Here is a 22,166-nt window from a genome sequence, read left to right on the forward strand (position 1 = left end):
GTCCTTGTTGCTTTCCCTGCCATTCAAGCTGCACTTCTAGCCCCTCTGTTTTAATCCCTTCTGTCTTCCACTCACTGAGCTGTAATTTGCACATCAGACAGATATAAGATGGTAATATGCTTGTCAGGAGCTGCATCTTATGTACGTGGAATACCATATACCCATATGATGTATATTATAGTAGGAGCTTGGCAGTGTTGTAGTTGAAGTTAGACATAAGAATGGCCATACTGGGTCAGACCAATGGTCCATCTGGCCCAGTATCCTGTCTTCCAACAGTGGCCAGTGCCAAGTGCTTCAGAGGGAATGAACAGAACAGGTAATCATCAAGTGATCCTTTCCCTGTCGCTCATTCCCAACTTCTGGCAAACAGGCCTGGGACACCATCCCTGTCCATCCTGCCTAATAGCCATTGATGGACCTATCCTCCATGAATTTATCTAGTTCTTTTTGAATGTTGTTAGTGTCTTGGCCTTCACAACATCCTCTGGCAAGGAGTTCCACAGGTTGACTGTGCGTTGTGTGAAGAAATACTTCACCAGGACTACTGTTATATTCTTCTATTTCCATATGTCCATAGCTTTCTGGAAAATGGTCTCTTTTGAGAATGAAGTTATCCATGCTGGGTATCAATCAGAGGGATGTTTTTTTTCTCCCCAACTTGGAGCTGTGAAAGTTTGAGCAAAAGCCTTTCAGCCATTCATGAGTTAATCAGAGATGAATTGCTAGTGTGAACTCCTGTTAGTTAGTAAAGTTTGCAGGGGGGCACTGAACATTATAGTATCACTAATCCCTTAGCCTACTGGCCCCCTAGGTGCTGAGTTTTGTCCAGCTCCAAAATATCCTTCCTCTCCCACCTCCCCCACCCTTTATATTCCCTCCACAAGACTCCACCGCTAAGCCTGTGTATGCCCCCAATCTCTGGTCCTCTGTAGCTCCTCTCACCCCAAGTCCAATCAGCTGGATGAGGAGTGGGAAGTGCTGAGCCCTGCTGCACTAAGCAGCCTCAAACTGTTTCCTCCTCCTGCATGCTGCCTCCTTCCTTCCAGGTGAGGGCTGAAAACTGGTGTGGGAACAGTGTCGTCCCCCCATCTCTCTCAGGATAGAAGCTGTGACAGTGATGACTTTCCCTTTCAAATTTTGCTCATGATATCTGTGGTCCTGCAGTGTCATTTACATCCCTCGGCCCAGGCTGCTTCCTGCAGCCCCCATTGTCCTGCAGCGGTGAACCGCAGCCAGTGGGAGCCGCGATCGGCCAAAGCTGCAGCCATGGCAGGTAAACAAACGGGCCCGGCCTGCCAAACGTTGCCGATAGAGGTCTATAAAATCATGAGTGGTGTGGAGAAAGTGAATAAGGAAGAGTTATTTACTTGTTCCCATAATATAAGAACTAGGGGCCACCAAATGAAATTAATGGGCAGCAGGTTTAAAACAAATAAAAGGAAGAAGTTCTTCATACAGCTCACAGTCAACCTGTGGAACTCCTTGCCTGAGGAGGTTTTGAAGGCTAGTACTATAACAGGGTTTAAAAGAGAACTGGATAAATTCATGGAGGTTAAGTCCATTAATGGCTATTAGCCAGGATGGGTAAGGGATGGTGTCCCTAGCCTCTGTTTGTCAGAGGGTGGAGATGGATGGCAGGAGAGAGATCACTTGATCGTTACCTGTTAGGTTCACTCCCTCTGAGGCACCTGGCATTGGCCACTGTTGGTAGACAGGATACTGGGCTGGATGGACCTTTGGTCTGACCTAGTATGGCCCTTCTTTATGTTCTCCAAGTTCTACTAGCAAAAAACTCAGGGGACCTTGTAAACTATACAACCCCAGTAGGTGAGGTTCAAAGAGCATCTAAACTCCTCTAGTAAAGCTGGTAAAGCTTGAAAACTCCTTTATACTTAAAGCAAGCCCGTCAATTTATATTTCAGATGCAAATGTGACTCTCCCCTCCTTCCCCCCGCTGTTAAAAGTAACATAAAGCCCTGTTCCTCCAAACACTATGCAGCTGAATAGTCCCACTGAACCTGGTGAGGCTTCCTTAGATGTATAAGTGCTTGCAGGATCAAAGCCTAAGGCTTGGTATACTCTGCAAAGTTAAGTCAATATAAATTGCCTTGTGTCAACCTATTTGTACATGTCTGTCTACTTAAATTTGTCTCTGCCTAACATAAATGACTTGTTACGGCAATGCAGTAAAACCATCTCTCCAAGTGGCATGGAGCTGAAGTCAACCTACTAAGGTTGACGTAGTACAAGTGTGTAGACACTGTATAACCTGTGTCAACCTGAACAGTCCTCCAGTGCCTTTCCTACAATGCCCCATTCCCTGCAACAGTGACCTCTCTGCTCGCAATTGTGAACTCTACTGCCAGGTGGTCCCCGAGACCGAAAGGCACCCCACCACACATGTTTGAAATGCTTTTTTCTGATTGCCCAGCTTGGCAAGCACATCTAGCAGTGTTCCCTTGTTGTGTGCAACTGACTCTGCCAGCTCCATGTACTAGAGACACTCCTGGCTGGAGCAGGCAAGAAGTATTGGATCTCATGGACCTATGTGGAGAAGAAGCTGTGCAAGCACAGCTATGCATCAGCAGTAGAAATGTGAATATCTACTAACAGATTGCACAGGAAATGCAGGAAAAGGGTATACCAAGTATCAGCAGCACTGCAGCATGAAAGTGAAGGAACTATGCCAGGCATACCACAAAGCCAATGAGTGCAAAATGGATCTGGGGCTGAGCCACAGACTTGCCGCTTTTACAGTGACTTGCCTGTCATACTTGGTGGAGACCCAACCAGCACATTGCAGACCACCATGGATGAGACAAGAGACTCGCTGCTGTGAACAGCAAGGAGGAAGAGGATGAGGGGGCAAGACATGGAAGGGAGCTCGAACCATGCCACAAGTCAGGACCTGTTTGAGACTTTGCCATGGTCTACCCAGTTTCCCTAGCCAAGCATGGATTACCCCGATGTAGGGAAAGGGACCATAGGTAAGTGTATGCATGCATTTTTTCTTACAATATTTAAATTTAAAGATGGTGCCCATCCCATCCCAAATTTAACCAGACACAGGTATGGGCTTTTTACTGTCTTACTCCTACAAGAGGAGGTAGTGGTATAACAAATGGAGGTAGGGTTGGCATCTGCTTTTCATGACCCTGTTGGGTTAAGTGGGGGTTAGGGGTTCAGAGCAGTTTGTTTATGAATATAGAGATGTCTCTTGACTCCTCCTGGGCTATCTTGATGAAACTTCCATGGTGGTGCGCTGCAGTTCATTCTCTAAGGTTTCTAGCGAAGGCTATCTTATTTCTTCCTTTGTGGTATGATGCTTTCCCATGCCACTCCGTGATGAGTTCACCTGGCACCATTGCAGTAAACAGGCTAGCAGCATATGGCTCTGGGCAGGTTTGGGACCCCAGCAGCAGCTGTGTTATGTATACCTTTGTTACCCTCAGGAGTTACATATCAGCTAAAAACACCACAGCCTGTGGAAAATGGTACCAGTATTCAGTGTCACTGCCCTATACTAGTGCCCATGGAAAAGGGACCAAACTTTTATTGTTTCATGTAACTGAAATTCCTTGCCCTTGGCCAGCCATACTCACTATGGCTGGGGCTGGAGAGCACTGCTGTGCAGAGGTGCTCCAAAGCTGAAGTGTCGACACGCCTTATTAAAAGTTTTTGTGGGGGAATAAGATAAGGGAGTTTTGAAACTTCCCTTTCCATTGTGACTGTAAATCCAATGATACTTCTGTCTGCTTTTTATCAGCAGCTGCTGCTATTGCAGCCTTGAGAGATGCTCTCTCCACACCTGCAGAATACCTGACTCTGATGAGGAGAAGAAAGAAGAGTAGGGAGGACATGTTCAGTGAGAGCCTGCAAGCAAGTGCTGCATCAGACCATGAACAAAGGGACTATAGTGCCAAAATGGTAGACATGGAGAGGTAAAAAACAGACAGGAAGAAGGCGTAGAAAAATGAGACTATGCACCAGGGCATAATGGATTTTCTCAGGCAGAGAACACAAATGTTGCAGACTCTAGTTGACCTATAGGTCCAAACATCCCAGACTCCCCACTCTTTGCAGTCTTTGGAGAACTCCATGGTTGTTGCTCCCTACCCATACACCCGCCCCCCCATCTCATGACATCATGGGGTGCATCACTACCCCATCAGTTCACACTGTGGGACAGCAAGGAAAATCACAGCTTCCCATACTCTCACCTATAAGAACTACGGAGGCTGTATGCATAGCCACAATGAATTACATTTTTTGCACTGAAATGGACAGAAATGTTTGCTTCCTCTCCTATTTCATAGTCTCATTCTGTTAATTTAAGTTTGTATTGCATTGTTTGTTGTTTTTTGCACATTTCTTTTGCACTATTTTTGCCACTCAATACATATCTATTTTTGGAGAATAAAACTGTTTAGTTCACAATGGACATTGCAGAATGCATAGCAGTGATGACAGCACACAGTACTTGTAAATGCACAGAAAGCACCCCATAACTCATAGGTTCAGGAGCACATCCAGTTGCATTTTATAAATTCAGCAAATGCTAAACAATTCCTAGCAACACCCAAAGCTCCAGGCCCAGAGATCAGTCCAGCACAGAACACTACTGTGCCTGACCATTCAATTGCTCTTTCAAAGCTTCTGTCAATCATGTAATGCCATGGTGAGCTCCTTTAATGACTGTTGTGTCTGGCTGTTCACAGTCAGCAGGCAGCTGCTCCACCTCTACCTTGGGGGCAGCTTTTCCCCCCCTTTTCCTCACACATGTTATGCATTACACAACAGGCAGCTACAGCAATTGGGATATTTTTCTCATTGAGATCCAAATCTTTTCAATTTACCCAAAGCACATTCAACAGTCATTCTGCACCTGCTGAGCAGGTAGCTGAATCTTTCCTTGGTGTGTTAAGGTGGCTGGCGTATGGTTCTATGAGCCAGGAGAGCCAGGGTTAGGCTAGGTCCCCCAGAATCACTGAGTGAATTTCCATATCGCTAGTGATGATCTGCCAATGGGGAAAGAACATTATGCTGGCAGCTTTCTAAGCAATTTTTGTTACCTTAAAGATAACTGGTTTCAGAGTAACAGCCGTGTTAGTCTGTATTCGCAAAAAGAAAAGGAGTACTTGTGGCACCTTAGAGACTAACCAATTTATTTGAGCATGAGCTTTCGTGAGCTACAGCTCACTTCATCAGATGTGAAAAAATATCAAAATATATCAAATATCAAAAATATCAAAAAATATCAAAGATAACTGTGACTAGCCCACGCTGATGTCAGTGAAGTGTTCCGGGTGATCCACCAGTATTTGTATGACCATAGAAAAGTAGTCCTTTGTTGATGTACCCTGGGGCAAGGTACCCAGAGATGGCAGATGCTGAAAAATGCCACATGGGTTTGTGGAATTTTTGAAAAAGGCATGAAAATTATGGGATATGGATGGGATTATGGGATGGAGAAAGGTACATGCTTGGAACTTGACTCCTAGCTTCTCTATAGATCTTTAAGTGAATCATTTCTATCCCAAAACATATTGTGAACATTTTCCAAAAGGCATCACCCTGGATGGCACACTGGAATACTTACCCATTGTGCACCACACTTTGCATTGGCATAAGTACTCCTGGAGGGTATGCGCAGTGCCGATGCAAGCAGCCAAGTACGCATAAGCAATAAACAAAGTTTGGGGGCTGTATGTATGTATCTATAATGGGAATGGAGCGCAGATCAACAATATCAAATACTATGATGGATTTAAGGGATAGAGAGTCGGAGCCATCAGCTGGCTGGCTTTCCATCCTCGTTGGCCTCACCTGGCAGTTGGAAGCAAAGACTATTACATCTCAATGTACTCGGTGGAAAAGCGGATCAGAACAGCAGCCTCATCGGAGAAAGGGAGAGTCCCAGCGGGCAGGGCCACGTCTTACCTGTAATGTATATAGAGAAATGATCGACTTGAATGTTTCGTGTTGGCTGCAACCCATAACTTGAACATTTTTTTTTCTTCTGACTCAGCTACTGATGATATGGAGAGGTGGAAAGAGAGACAATCTCCTATTTTCTTTTCAGCCATAAGCTCTAAAAACTATAGAAAAGGAACATTTTTTTGTTTTCAATGGTTGCTTCTGTTACAAACATGGTTCCAAGGCTCCGAAGGACTGGATGAGACAATACCTTTGTGAGGGGCTTTTTATTTCAGTCTTTGTTCCTTTGTTTCATGGGGGGTCTAGGTAACTTAAGAAATGAAGTCAGGACTCACCTACAGCTCCATGCTTTCTCATCCTACCAAGTGACCCCTCTGTTACGTTTCCTTTGCCAAAGAGCAGCCTCTCTGGCAGGCAACAGGATCCCAGCTGGCCGCCTGGAGAATATCACACCTGGTCTTGAACAATCTGTGTGTAACAGAGAGAAGGGAGACAGGAAATCATCTGCTGTGCTTGCTGGCTTCCCTCTCTCGTTTTCCTTCTCCAGTGGAAGTACGGACAGAGCAAGCGTGCAAGGCAGCGAGGAGGAAGAGGGAAGGGGGTCGCAGGTGAGGAGAACAGTAGCAGCTTGGAACACTGACAGGCCATAAAGCTCTGCAGCCAGATGGAGGAGAAACAAGAAAATGAGCAACGTCCTCAGTGCCCTAAGGAAATTGGATAGTCACTGATGTCACTACTTTCTGTTCATGGGCACTTGTGTGAACCAAAGTTCGAAGTTTAGACCTGGCCTACGATTGCTATAAACTGAAAGACAAACATCTGTCAGAGATGGTCTAGGTCTGCTTAATCCTGCCTCCTCGGCACAGGGGACTGGACTAAATGACCACTTGAAGTCTCTTCCAGCCCTACATTTCTACAATCCTGTGAAAGAAGTTAGAGGAAAAAAAATATTGTACTAACTTAGGAAAGCATTTAGCTATTTAAGTACGAAGGTCCACTTAAGAGTTACTTGACTGTCTAAAACTGGGAGCTTTGGGGTAGGTTGAGAACATAGCATATAGCCCTAACTGTCTTGACTACAGTAGACATTAAAATGACAACTTTAAAAAAAAAAAAAAAAAAGACTTGACACAGTGTGATGTCAATGGGCTCAATGCTGCTAGAACCGGGAACAAGTATGGGACACTGACAGAGGAGCCAGGTGCATTCTGAATCTTATTAGGATCATCATCCTAATAAGTCTAGGTGTGGAAAATAAACCTTGGATCACTTCCAAAGGTAATTTTTATTTAGGGCCCCCGTGTGTCTTCAGCGGAAGTTTAATCTGAAGAAATACAGTGTGATTTGGCCCTAATCTTAATTCACAAACACCACTCATCGCTTTAATATGTGAAAAGTTGGCCGTTTTGACTGTGGCATTCAAAAGGCTAAGAGGAGCATATGGGATTTGAGGCAGAATAAATAGGCATTCATTAAGAATATATATTCTAGGAATGATTGCATATTCAGTGTCAGCAAGAATGAATATATAGTAAAAGGTTTTGTAAGGAAACAGGAAGCAAGTCCAATAGAAATAACTAGGTGTAATTAGGAGTACATCCCAGATACTCATGGGGAGAGATTTAGTTGCATAGGAGTAACTATACTATTGTACACCTTGCATTGTGTCTGTATCTGTAATATATCAGTTGCTCTTCTAATTTTATTCTAAATATATTTTCAGAGTTTTAATCCTTTCAGCAGTCTATGTAAATGCCAGTTTTTGAGACATCCCAGTCTTAAGCACACCACTCCCTAGCTAAAAACCCGAGGGAGACAGTGAGCATAGTGGTGTGCCATGAAGATTGACAGAATTGGGATCCTCTGGATCAAGGGGAGATGTGAATTCCAAAGTTCAGGGCCCCTCATTGTAAATACTCTGGCAGTTGCTTCCTCTCTTTTAAATAGGGTTTTGGTGTGTCAGAATAGATCACTGCGTTTGAACAGACTGACCATAAGACTGAGTCAGTAAATCCAAAGGCCATGTCTACACTATAGATTTTTCTGCCACTTTCACCAATTCCCTTTGTTTCTTTGGCTTAATCATAACCAATCTACCTGAAATTTCACGTTTGATTTTTATGGCAGGATAGATTTTTCCCCTCTCCCCTCCCACCCCCAGGAAAGTTCGAGATAAATTGGGCAATGCGTTTGAGAGATGTGGGTTTAAAAAGATGAACAAGTTTGGAGAAATAATTTTTGACTTGTAATATACAAAATAGTTTAGCCTAGAAACTCAAAATTTGTGTATGTGTGTTGTCATCCTTGGTGAGGAGTAGTGCCTTTGGCTACTTGAAGGATAAGCAGGGGAATTTTGTAGTTATTAAAAGTGGTTGATATATACATTTTTAAAACTGCAGAGTTCCAACATGTGCATGCTATCCATTATGCTGTAGGAAGCCCCCCCACGCACACACAATGAATCCTGGCTTTCAAGCATTTGTGTTTCTTAAACCCCAAGTGATTTTATTGAAAATTTTTTTTCCCCTTATACATATTTACAAGTTTAACTCCTCTAAGTTTTTTGACTGGGAATCTAGGGTCTAAGATTTTCCCATCTGAATTTTCTTAAATAAGCTGTCTCTTATATGAGTGTGACATTTTACCAATTCTGTGGCAATATGTGAAAGACTTTTCAAATGTGTGAGCATAATATGAGTAGCTCTGCCAAGTATCATGCATGTTTGGCCAACCTATGCACTAGTGCAGTGGTTCTTAAACTTTTGTACTGGTGATCCTGTACACATAGCAAGCCTCTGAGTGCGATCCCCCTAAATATATTAAGTGTTTTTAATTTATTAACACCATTATAAATGCTGGAGGCAAAGGATTTGGGGTGGAGGCTGACAGCTTGCGACCCCCCATGTAATAACCTCACGACCACCTGAGGGGTCCCAACCCCCAGTTTGAGAACCCCTGCACTAGTGTGTGTGTTATAAAACCAACCACACCAAACCCGTAATTTGCAGTTCTAGTTAACCACTAGAGGGAGCCAATACAGTTCCATAAATCTAAGGACTAATACTAGTATTTTATCTTTAGAGTTCAAGCACACAGATTTCTCTAGTTTACCATCTACCTCAGTATACTCCCTGCCCTGCTTTCAGTTTGCTCAGCTAAATAGTGTTTACTATGTCTGCTGCTTCAGGAAAAACTAGGTGAAATTCCCTTTCACTTTTTGTCTAAGCAGTGTACATTTTAAATTCTATTTGCATAACTAGTACTTGTGTTGGAGTTCATGTTGATGTTAACATATGAGGATTCAGCAAATGCCATTGGTGAATATGTATATGTGAGGTCAGACCAATGTGAGAACTGGAAACACGGTTATATGTGGGACAGACAAGACTGTCCATGACCATTGCAGTCTGTAGCATACTTGTTTTGTGCTGTTCACGTTTTTTCACATAGTGTTAATGTGCCTTGCTTCAGAGCAGTTAGTGGTGACATGACACATCTTCTGCCACCTTGCCCTGTCATGGGCTGTTGCCTCCCAGTTGCTGGGGTGAGCCAGACATGCTTTCAAGTTTGACTTCAGTGTGTTTTTATATTGTTTGGGCATAAGCTTTTGTGGGTAAAACACCACTTCTTCAGATGCATGGAGTGAAAATTACAGATGGAGGCATTATATAATGACACATGAAGGGAACGGAGTTACCTTACAAGTGGAGAACCAGTGAAACACCATTTCTTCAGATGCATGGAGTGAAAATTACAGAAGTTACACAAGTTCACTGGTTCTCCACTTGTGAGGTAACTCCCTTCCCTTCATGTGTCATTATATAATGCCTCCATCTGTAATTTTCACTCCATGCATCTGAAGAAGTGGTGTTTTACCCACGAAAGCTTATGCGCAAATAAATCTGTTAGTCTTTAAGGTGCCACTGGACTCCTTGTTGTTTTTGTGGATACAGACTAACACTGCTACCCCCTGATACTTTATATTGTTTGTACTGGCCACTATGAAAATGGGTGCCTGGCTTTAGCGGACCATAAATATGGCTTTGTGTGTGCTCGAATTGACCACATGAACAAGATGCCCGGACCAACGCAGCTGAACTTTTATGAGCATGCTTTGAATGCTAGATATCCAACAACATTAAGAATTTTGGTACTGGAAATCTTGTCCCACCATTTGACCTTGCAAACAGACCAAAGACAGCACATATGAACCTGTGATATGTTGTCCACATCTCACAACCATATAGAAGAGTTGGAAAAAGAATAGAAATTTAGCTTCGTGCTTATTTTGATACCCCTATCATTCCATTGGTGGTGTGACAGCATTCCAGACATGGAGCTGGCCTTGGATGTGTGTGTGACTGATTAAATATGACCATGTAGATCATTGTTGCTATTACTGTTATATAATTGCAACAAATCTTGTACAAATCATGTCAAGCAAGGTGTTTATGGAAAGGTTATGATTTGCTGAAGATGATTATGCTATTTGTATGCATGTATCATTTTTGTATTTGAAGTTATGGGCATTGGCTCTATACCTGTATTTCAAATATGTTTGCTCCTGGGGTAACACCCACCAGGTATTTAGCCTGCACATCTTGAAGGGACTATTCAAATTAAGTGGCTCATCAAGGAACACTTAACTCACAATAGATCATGGGAGACCCCAATATACACTTCATGGACTTTCCTGCTGTGACTAAGCAAAATCAGGCATGGACATGTGACTTGTCCATGTGACTCCAAACACCATCTTGCTACCTGTAATTTTCCACTAACTGTGCTGAGGGCATTGTTTGAAACAATGGATTTCCCTCTACATGGCAGAAGCTATAAAAGACGCTGGAAACATCTCAATTTTTCCTCTTTCCTGGTCAAACCTCTGGGCTATGAACTTACGCTAATGGGAGCATTCTAACCAAGGGGTTGAGGACTTTCCAATGATTTGGAAGCAATGAGAGACTTGACTTAAACCAACAGTTTATTCCGTCACTGCTACAAGCCTGAACCAAGAACTTTGCAGTTATTATATGTATTTGATTCTTTTAACCAATTTTAATTCTTTTCTATCAGTAAACCTTTAGATTTTTAGATACTAAAGGATTGGCAACAGCATGATTACTGGGTCAGATCTGAGTTATATATTGACCTGGGTGTGTGACTGGTCCTTTTGACTCAGAAGAACCTTTCATTTGATGAAATTGGTTTTAAAGAACCCTTCATCTTTAAGTCTAGTGGTTTTGGTGGTGATAAAAGGACTGGAATATCTAAGAAAACTGCTTTTCTGACTTCTTGTTAGTCAGTGTGGAGAAACAGAAGTTTACTTTTGTTGCTGGTTTGGTATATTTTATAGGAGAATATACATCAGTTTTGGAGTAGCTGCCCTTTCTCTCAGCAGTTTGTCCTGAATTTGGTATTCTCAGTTGTGACACACAAAGGCACGGTTACAATGGGATAGGTAATCTCCTCATCAATTGTGGCATTCTGTGACAGCATATTACCTTGGTAGCAAAACTTCTCCATGAACTTGAGAGGAGTTTTGTTGATCTTAAGGTAGGTATGAGCATCCCCTTGGCACAGGTTGGTACAGTACTTCAGTTTCTTTTTAGGCTGATTGTGAAACTGAAATGATCGATTACACAAGCAAAGTGATCGGTTATAACTTGAATGTCATCAGTTTAGTGAGCAAGCAATGCACAGTCATCAGCAAATAAAAGCTCCTTAATTAGTAAATATTCCATTGTCGTGCGAGCACAGAAGCGTTGCAGATTTGAATAGCTTCCCATCAGTGTGGAACTGGATAAATACTGTCAATGTGATGAAATACATCTATAGGCATTGTGAAAAAAAGGATTGGAAAGGGGTGTGGAACTCGCATGCAACCTTGTTTGAGGTCATTGGGCACTAAGAAGGGGTTTGATATCTCACCATTTTCCATATCTCCAGCCATCATCTCATCATGGAAGGACTGAATGAGAGAAATAAACTTTGCAAGACCTCCAAAGATGAACAGAAGTTTTCAGAGTCTCTCAAAACTTAGAGTCAAAAGCTTTAGTTTAGTCAATGAACACCATATAAAGGCCACGGTTCTGCTCCCAGCATTTTTCCTGAAGCCGAGGGGCTGTGAAGATCATGTCTATGGTGCTCCTTCCAGACTGAAATCCACATTGAGAATGTGGGAGGACGGTTTCCACAAGATAGGTGTTAAGGCTATCCAAAATGACCTGTGCAAGAATTTTCCCAGCAACAGAGAGTTGTCCTAGCGTCTTATCTTTTATAGAGCAGTGGTTCTCAGCCCACGGGCCACTTGTGGCCCAATCAGCACACAGCTGTGGCCCATGTGACATCCTCAGGGCCATACAGGTAGTATATATATTGTGTGGATGAGGTCCATACAACACAGAGAGCTGCATATGCGGCCTACAATGGTAAATAGATTGAGAACCAAAATGGATAAAAATCAATGATTTTTTTTAATTTTTTTAAAAAAAATTTAAATTGCTTTTTTCCCCTCAAAGCATTTTATCAAAAAAAATCCGATTAAAGATAGATATACATTATAGCTCAAAGATATCTCCTCATGGAATAGGGGTTATAAATTCTAATTCTATAGTATGAGACAATATATTCATGTAGTGCTTTAAGTTTTGTAAATGAGTTCCAATAGTTCATGGATTAGGGACCCAATCTTATGGGATTCCAGGGACTTCTGTATAGATTTATGTTAATCTTTCTATCAGTGCTCAGTCTAGAACAGGGGTGGGCAAACATTTTGGCCCGAGGTTCACATCTGGGTATGGAAATTGTATGGTGGGCCATGAACCCTCATGAAATTAGGGGTTGGGGTGCAGGATGGGGTGAGGGCTATGGCTGGGGGTGCAGGCTTTAGGGGGGGCTGGGGATGAGGCGTTGGGGGTGAAGGAGGGTGCTCTGGGCTGGGATGGAGGGGTTGGGGCACGGGAGGCGGTCAGGGGTGTAGGCTCCATGAGGTGCTTACCTCAAGCAGCTCCCAGAAGCCGCAACATGTCCCTTCTCCAGCTCCTATGCGGAGGCGTGGCCAGGCAGCTCTGCACACTTCCCCATCCACAGGCACCACCCTGTAGCTCCCATTGGGAGAACATGGAGAAGTCTTCCTGGCTAATGGAAGCTTTGGGGGCAGCGCCTGGGGCGGGGGCAGCATGCAGAGCCCCCTGGCTGCCCCTACGTGTAGGAGCCAGAGCGGGGACATGCTGCTGCTGCTGCTTCTAGGAGTCACACAGAGTGGGGCAAGCCCCAGACCCCACTCCCTGGCGGGAGCTCAAGGGCCAGATTAAAACATCTGGAGGGACAGATGCGACCCCTAGGCCATAGTTTGCTCACCCCTGGTCTAGAAGATATCAGTGATGCGGTCATAAACATACAGCTACAGGTAGCATAAAATTCCTCCTTTACCTGTTAAGGGTTAAGAAGATCAGATAACCTGGTTGGCACCTGACCAAAAGGACCAATAAGGGGAGAAGATACTTTTAAATCTGTGGGGAAAGGTTTTTGTTTTGGACTTTGGGGTGCTCTTTGGAGACAGAGAGAGACGAAGCAAGTAATCCAGCTCCTACTGAATGATATATCTAAACCTACAGAAATAGTAAGTAATAGCAATGAAATGCATTAGAGTATCTCTTGTTTTAGCTTATGAATTTTCTCTGTACTAAGAGGGAGCTTTATCCCTGTTTTTTGTAGCTTTGAAGTTTTGCCTAGAGGGGAATCCTCTGTGTTTTAAATATTACCCTGTAAAATTACCTTCCATCCTGATTTTACAGAGGTGCTTCTTTACTTTTTTTTCTTTATTATAAAGTTCTGTTTTTTTTAAGAATCGGATTGTTTTTTAGGACACTAAAAACCAAGGGTGTGGTTTACCTATTTGGTTGGTAGATTACTCTCAAGCCTCCCCAGGAAAGGGGGTGAAGGGGCTTGGGAGGATATTTTAGGGGAACAGGAACTCCAAGTGGTCCTTTTCCTGAATCTTTGTCTAACTCACTTGGTGGTGGCAGCAGTACCCATCTAAGGACAAGGAAGGATTTGTGCCTTGGGGAAATTTTTAACCTAAGCTGGTAGAAATAAGCTTAGGGGGTCTTTCATGCCTAAACTGGTAGAAATAAGCTTAGGGGGTCATTTTCCCCACATCTGTACCCCAGAGTTCAGAATGAACCCTGACAGACGCTTAGTTTTACAGATCTCAAACTGGATTTGTGTCCCCAGAGATAACATGCTTGTTAACAGCAAAAATGTTTTAAAATTAATAAATATATAGAGATGAGAAATGTTAAACTATTTAAATGTTTGTCTGGTGATCTCCTCCTCCTAATACAGCATAGCAAGAAAATCCTCCAAATATTAATGATAGTTCACAATGACTTCATAAATATCTGCTTCAATTACCTTTGGTAAATGAAATAACCAAACAATCATTCATTTCTGATATAGCTGTAAAACTAATCTGAAAAGTTTTCAAAATAAGTCACTTTAAAAATGTATAGTGTGTACTTTCTAAAAATGAAACCTACATTTGAGTTGTGAAGAATATGTATTAAGGTTATACCAACCAACAAGAATGCACTTTTATGTAGAAGTCCATGATTAAATAGTCTTCCTGACTAGTGATTTAAATCAAATCCACCCTGCTGAGAACTAGTGTTATAGAGGTAGACAACGTTGGCATCCTTGAAACCGTCTGGCACTGACTTCTGCTCCCAGGTAATGCAGAAGAGCAATGTGAGGTGCCTTGTAGTATGGTAGCTACCCTGCTTATAGATCTCTGCTGGAATGCCATCCATTCCAGGTGTTTTTCCTTGTGACATCTGCTTGATTGCTGTTATGGTCTTATACAAGATAGTGGCTAATGCAAATTCTTTTAGTCAGTGTTCTTGAAGAGCATTAATTGCTTCCTCAGAAATATGGAAGGGTGATTAGGAAGCGAATTGAAATGTTCTGACCACCGGTTAAGTATATCCCTTTTGTCGATTGCTGTCCATTGTCATTGTGCATGGAGGGGTCAGCCAGTTGCACTTGGGGCCATACACAGCACAAAGTCCATCAAAAAACCTTGTACTTATAATGTGGATATCTTAAGTGTACCAATGGGTTTTTTTTTGGTTTGTAGAGCAGTAGTGTAATATGGCCTCTTCAGATTTGGAAGATTTATGCTCTCACATCAACACGAAGATTTCAACTATCAAAAAGACTCTTCAGTTAAGAAACATGGGTGAGAGCGCTCAGTACGTGTTTTTATATTCCGGGGAGTGTATCTGGGTATGTGAATTATATTTAGTAAAGGATTTTCCATCAAGAATTGAAGATCTAAATGCTCATCTCAAGATGATATTTTACTATTATGTACAACTGTGGAATAATTTTTGTTGATGCAACGGGGTCACGACTCACCACCGCTGGCACCTCCTGCTGGTTGCTCTGGTAATTAGCTAGTCAGCTGTGCAGCGCCCTCTGTGCGTGGTGTCTCGCCCGTTGTCTGCTCTGCTGGTTTGGGACCCACGTTGCTTCCTGCTCAGCAGCATTCCCTTTAGGACACTGTCCTCCGGCAGTGCCCCGTACTCTGTTCTCACCCCCTTCTTGGGGGAAGATAACGATAGTCCTTTGTCTTGCACCTGCCTCAGTTGCCAACCACAACCCCAAAGTCTAGCCCCTCACCTCAGGGGCAAGTTGCAATCTGTCTCAGCCACACTCCTCTGTGGCCAGGTGCAATGCAAGGAGGGGAAGGGGGGAACCCAGGCCCACCCGCTACTCTGGGTCCCGACCCAGGGACCCTCTAGCAGCAGCCTCTCTCTGCCCTCCTTTGCTCCCCTCTTGTCCGCCTATCTTCCCTGGGCCACTTCCCCGTTGGCCCTATGCACCTTCTCAACCCTCTTTAGCAGGGGTCGCAGCCTGGCAGGTAACTGGGCTGGAGCTCTCCTCCACTCCACCCGAGCCTGCCCAGCAGTGCTCTGTCCAAGGTGCTACCTCCTTACCTCAGAGGCCAGTCCTCCTCCCTTGCTAGTCAGGGAGAGATTGCCCTCTCCTTTGCCAGACAGCCTTTATATAGGACCCAGCCTGGCCCTGATTGGCTGCCTCTCCCTTTGGCCTGATTGGCTCTCCACAGGCCCTAGCTGATTGGCTGCTGGTCTGTGCAGCCTCTCTGGCTTGTTCTAGCCCTTTTTCTCATGGAGTGGGGCAACCACCCCACTACACTGATCTTCTTGCCAAAGCTGTGTTCTCTTTTGGAAATGTACTGTGTAAATCTGAGGAAACCAACCAAGCTCCTACATGAGACCAAATTGCATGTTTCTCTGTGAAAAATGCAAGAATTTAGTGTTTGTGTAACATGCCAGTCTCCTTTACCTACCTGAAGGGGCTGGGGCTCTCTGAGTAGATGAGAGGAGCTTAATAGACACAGAAGACGACAAAATATGGAGGGCAACCAGAAAAAGGCAGGGCAAGAGTGTGGAATCAAAGGAACAATAACAGGGAACTACAGGGGATACCAAACAGAACCTGGGCAAGTGAATGGATCTAGTCTGACAGCCTTTTAGACTGATGGTTTATCCACAGAACAGATACAGCATGGCCAGTGGCACAGTAAGCTTTCCCATACTGCCCCACCTAAAATGCATCTACTCTAACCCCCAGGAGATCACCTGTAGGCATAAAAGAGTAAGTAATTGTCTGTGCATGATAAGTCCTTGGCTTCTCTGTCAAACTTCGAACAGAAGGGGCAGTTCTATTGCTGTGGGTTTTTTTTAAAATGTTAGTACTGTATATGGTTACAGAAAGCAAAAATAACCCCCAGCATCCTTAAACAGTACAGGTATATGGATAGAAATCTGACCTCTCTCTGTCAAACTAGTTTTTCCACCATCCTAGATGTTGGAGGTGAGGTGAAATGTGGCCATGAAGTGATCGTTAGAAACTTTAGTGAAAGCAGTTTCAGTGGAGTGGAGACATCAGAAGCCAGAGGGGCGTGGATGGAGTTGGAGGAGAGGAATTCAAGGCAGTGGTTGTAGACAGTGCATTCACTGAGTTCAGAGATGAAGAGTAGAAGATAGTCTGGGCAACATCTGTAGAGGTATGAAGGATCCAGGATCCATTATCTTTTAGGAGGGGAAGACCTTAGCTTTCCTATAGTGTGAGGAGAAGGAACCTGTGGGGAGTCAGAGGTTGAGAAAGGTCAGGGAGGGCTGGAGAGAGGGAAAAAGGGAAGTCTCACATAGAACTTTATTTTCTTTAGTGTGAGAAAGTGCAGTACTTTAATTCTTTAGTATCATAGAATTGGCCGTGAGTCAAAGTTAAGCAGAATTCTTTCTGACTCCAAGCTGGAACAGAGAGGCCTTGAATATGTTCTTAAATAGGAGATGATAATGATTCTAGCCCTTTTCCTTTTATCTAGGGAAAATCTACCAAAATAAGTAGTTATATTTAGGAATATCAGCCATTTATTAATTGATAAATTTGTATCTCACTGTTTGGCTTTTTTCTTTATGTAAATAGTTACATTATAGATTGGGCTGGTAGTACTGCCTATTATTAAGTTTGCCCATCACTTCCCATAGTAAAACCCTGTTTTCAGTTGCTTATAACTCTGAGAAGCTTTAACTGTTTGGGCTGAAATTTTTCCTGTGGGGCGTCTGCCTCAAGCTGATATTTTTAGGACAATTTTCAGAGCAAAATATTTCAACTATATCTGAGAACAAGGCTAGGGGAAAATACATTGTTTTCCTCATGTTCAAACACTCTTTAGACCGACTTTTCTTTGAATAGCTCTAGTGCCCCCCTGTTCTGGAGCAGGAGGACAGCCTTTGTGGCAAGGATGTGTCTTTTGCCATCCCCATGAAAATATGCTCAAATTTGGACAAATTCTAAGCCTTCGATAAATTGCAGTTTGCCAGTAGTGGAAAGCAGAGAGGCAGATTGGATGAGGAGTCAGGAGAACTAACTGGACAAGGAGACTGGGGACAGGATTCCTGTACTACACAATCTGGATTCGTCCCCAGCGCGGGTTCGTCCTGTGTGCTGAATGAGGCAGGGGTCCTGTGGAAAAAATGGTACTGTAGAACCTCAGAGTTACGAACACCAGAATTACGAATTGTCAGCCACAAACCTCATTTGGAACTGGAAGCACGCAATCAGGCAGCAGCAGGGACAAAAGCAAAAAACAAATACAATATTGTATTGTGTTAAATGTAAACTACTAAAAAAAAAAGACTTGACAAGGTAAGGAAACTTTCTGTGCTTGTTTCATTTAAATTAAGATGGTTAAAAGCAGCATTTTTTCTCTGCATAGTAAAGTTTCAAAACTGTATTAAGTCAATGTTCAGTTGTAAACTTTTGAAAGAACAACTATAATGTGTTTTTTTTTTTAGATTTACGAACATTTCAGAATTACAAACAACCTCCATTCCCAAGGTCTTCGTAACTCTGAGATTCTACTGTCTGTGGTCATCTGATTATAGACTGGACCATAATGGATATGCCAAGGGGGCCAAATTCAGGTTGCTCAGGCAACCTTAATTCTGGCATTTCATAACTTTTGAGTGCTTGACTTTGCAACTTTAGTAGTGTTCTTTTAACACGGGTTTATGTGTGTGTGTGATATTGATTGATTGATTTTGCAGTGCGTTTTAATGTTTTGCTGAGATCTAACTCATTCTATTTCCAACTCTCATCCCCCTTGCTAGGATGGCACTGAGCACTTTAGGCCACAGAATAATAACCCCTGTTCAAAGAGAACAGTGCTTTCCATTTTCTGCCAGAAGGTTGGGAACTATGATATGGAATTTCAGGGAGTAGGGAAGGAATGCAGAAAATTTTTGGAGATAGAGATGGGAGATGTGTATAGTGCGAACCAGACACTTGTGGGTTTTTTTTTTTTTTTTTTTTTTTTTTAAGTTTTACGTGCATGCTCTCTCTCTCTCTATCTGACAGGTCAGGAGCCATCCTTGAAATCTGTGCTCTGTAAAATAGGGCATGAGATGTTTCTCCTCAGTGGTCTCCTGAATAAAATGGAAATAGAAGTTGAGCATCAAGAAAAACTAAAGAATTCACTCAAGGTAATCTTATTTTGTTCTGCTTGTAGCATCCCAATATATAAATGGGAAGCTTTAAAGGAATCTTTCAGACCTGTCCAGAATGGTTCCTTTCTGGGTCGTTAGGTGGTATGTCTTTGAGTTATGAGAATGTTATAGCAAGTGAGTTGAGCAGAGAAGTATAATGCATTCATTGCAACAACAAAATATTGATCACTGTTGTTTTTGCATTTTGGGACTGAGCCAATGGGCTTAGGCTCAGGCCTTTCTTCCCTCATCAGACTGGAAATATTGCCTATGAAATAGACTCTTCTTTCTTCCTGGCACAGCTAGCCACATGCAGTCTTATTCTCCTGCAGAAGAAATCTGCACCTGAACTGAAATGTGTGTCCATAATTGTCCATGTTATCTGCTCAAACCGTTATTGAAGCCAGGATTTCTGAAGCCAACGGGGCAAGTTGTGTGTTCATTTCTATGTCATTGCCCAGAATATTCTTTCATTTTACAACTATTTGCTAGCACTGTTATCTGGGCTCTGACAATGAAATGATTTGTATACACTTTGCCCTCAATTCATACATCAGTATTCACTTGTTTGTGACTCCTCCTGTGACCTTTTTAATGTGTTGCTCTTATTACATATCTCCTCTAATGAGCATAGTTCTAGTATGAAAATACTGTCACATTGTTTTTCTTAAATTTCAGTGATAGTCAAACTTAATTACAGGAGAATTACAAGGAAATGGTGAAAAAAGAAAAGGAGTACTTGTGGCACCTTAGAGACTAACCAATTTATTTGAGCATAAGCTTTTGTGAGCTACAGCTCACTTCATCGGATGCATCTGATTTCATGAGCTACAGCTCACGAAAGCTTATGCTCAAATAAATTTTTTAGTCTCTAAGGTGCCACAAGTACTCCTTTTCTTTTTGCGGATACAGACTAACAAGGCTGCTACTCTGAAACCTGTCTTTATAAAAGGAAATGGTGAAATCATGTAAGGAAAAAAACTTTAGGATGTGAAGAGACAATGGCAGCCTGACACCAAATCAGAGCCAGATAGTAATGTAAAATATATCCATTGTGTAAAACTTCTGTACCTTTCTGTCATACTTCCCCATGCCCTGAGATTGGTTTAGTAAGTCTGGCAACCCTTGGGTATCCTGTCATGTCAATCAAGTGATTGAAACTGAAATCTTATTTACAAGAGAGTTGCTGGCAGTGTTGGTAGGAATATGATTCTCTAAAAGCAATTAGTTGCTGTGGAAATAATCATGTCACACAAAATTATAACTTCAGGTTGAGGGATAAAGAGCAGGAAAAGACAAAGCTTCAGAAACAAATCTCCTGTTTGCATAAAACTGTCCTTAGTAATAAAAAGTCAGGAACAACAATGAAATTATGACAAACAAGCAGAATTGATTCTAAATGTTCAGAGCTGTCTTTGGGTGTGACCTCACTAGTGCCCTCACCTCAGAAGTTTGGCTTCTTTTGCATGCTAATGAGATGTCCTTGGAACTCCTTCCTTGACTCTTAATTGCAGCCAGCTTTATTCTTCCTGTCTTCTCTCTCTGGCTAGTGGCAACTAGAGTTTTATTCGCTACAGCGGCCACCTTCTTTTTAGGTTTTTCCCCCCCACTAGATCACTCTCAGCTTCTCTGGCTCAAGTTATTTAGAATGAAAAGCAGTTAAATTTCTAGGCTCCACTGATTGCTTCTGGGGAGTTAGAGTGTGGGTCTATAGTGGAGAAACAGCAAAGTTCATTAATCACATTAAGGCATATTTGTAAGGGTCATTCTCGCATCATCTAGGTAGTAAACAGAACCATTTCCATTGCCCCATTTTTGGTAACTAAAAATACTGAAAGAGTCCAATATTCTTCTTTTCAGGAAATGCAGGAGTCTATTGAGAGGGACTATAATGAAGCACAGCACCTCCGTGAAAATATTCCTCCCCATCTGCCCAAAGCAATCCCAAAGTGGTGCGTATTACTCAAATAGGCAGATTTCCTGATGACACTGGCAGTGTAAAAATCTGTATATCTCTGCTCCTAGTACTAGATATTAACTACAAATCTTTGGGATTCAGTCAAGTTCTATATATTAGTAGCATTCCTGTTAGATCTAGAGTGCTAATGCTTCTTACCACATACTGTATTTGTGCAGTGCTCAGAGCACCAGAGTTATGGGAGTGGTCAAAGCAAAGGGCATGATGGAGGGAATGTTGCAAGAGGTGGAACAGTGTCCAAACAGTGGTGGGGAAGTCAGAGCAGTTGGGAATGGGGAATGTAGGGGATTGTTGTCGCAGTGCAAGGAAAAGTGGAGTTGTAAGGAAGGGGTCAGAGACCTTCCCTTCTAAAAATGTATGCACTGACTTGATTTAGGTTTTACCACTGTTCCTGCACCCTCTCCCCAATTCCTCAGCCCATGGTCCTATGCTGACATCTGTCTCTCCATGGAGAGGAAGTCTGAGAAGGGAGAACTGGGCTGTGAGGGGCAGGCATAGACACAGGAGACAGGATGATACAGGAAAAGTGGAGGTGTTCACATTCTGTTGAAAGGGTAATCATTAACAAGGAGCCAGAGGCAGTGGTGGGGAAGAGCTGGGCTATGGTACATGGAGATGCTGATAAATTTTTTTTTTTTAAACCAGGGAAATGAAATACCCCCAAAACTTTGTTACTGCAGAATTAAGGTTGCCCAGTACTGCCTCATGCCCTTTCAGAAAATGGAGAGTGGCTAAATTTAAACCTCTGAAAACCAGGAAATGAAGAGTTTAAGGTGTGCATCACCCCCATAATGCAACCTTAACTCTGTCCTTTTTAAGAGATGCCCCAAGACACCAGTAGCACAAATACTAGCACTCTACCCTAACAGATGCTACAGAACATTTTGGGGCAAGAGCGTATGAGCAGTGCCCTGCAAATCTGCGGATATCCACGGACCCCGTTTGTGGATAGCAGAGCAGATGTGGATACAAATTTTTTATCCGCACAAGGCTCTGCATATGAGCACTGTAGGACAAAGTCTAACATCTTCTCTTTGCTCAGGCAAAACTCAGGTTTAGGTCAGATGTAGTGAACAGGAGCTACCTACATACAACCCTTGAACCTGCTCCACATAAACTACCCCAGACTTGTTAAATGTTTCTACTCCTTCAGCCTTGCCCACCAGATT

The 22,166-nt window shown here is 42.8% G+C and overlaps 1 protein-coding gene across 5 annotated transcripts in view; it reads left to right on the forward strand.

Annotated features, from left to right (window-relative positions):
• Positions 1–22,166, forward strand: part of SKA1 (spindle and kinetochore associated complex subunit 1) — a 45,174-nt gene that overhangs the window by 1,050 nt on the left and 21,958 nt on the right. For 2 of the 5 annotated variants that reach the window (XM_084627796.1, XM_084627800.1), the window contains exons 2-3: positions 18,892–19,016; positions 20,880–20,971. In XM_084627796.1, coding sequence (XP_084483922.1) covers positions 18,892–19,016; positions 20,880–20,971 — 217 coding nt within the window. Of the gene's footprint in view, positions 1–2,760; positions 2,991–15,079; positions 15,182–18,891; positions 19,017–20,879; positions 20,972–22,166 lie in introns of all 5 variants that reach the window. The other 3 variants (XM_084627799.1, XM_084627797.1, XM_084627798.1) reach the window with 3 other exon arrangements.

Source organism: Lepidochelys olivacea, assembly GCF_965140295.1.
Source record: "Lepidochelys olivacea isolate rLepOli2 genome assembly, chromosome: 5".
NCBI lineage: Eukaryota > Metazoa > Chordata > Testudines > Cheloniidae > Lepidochelys > Lepidochelys olivacea.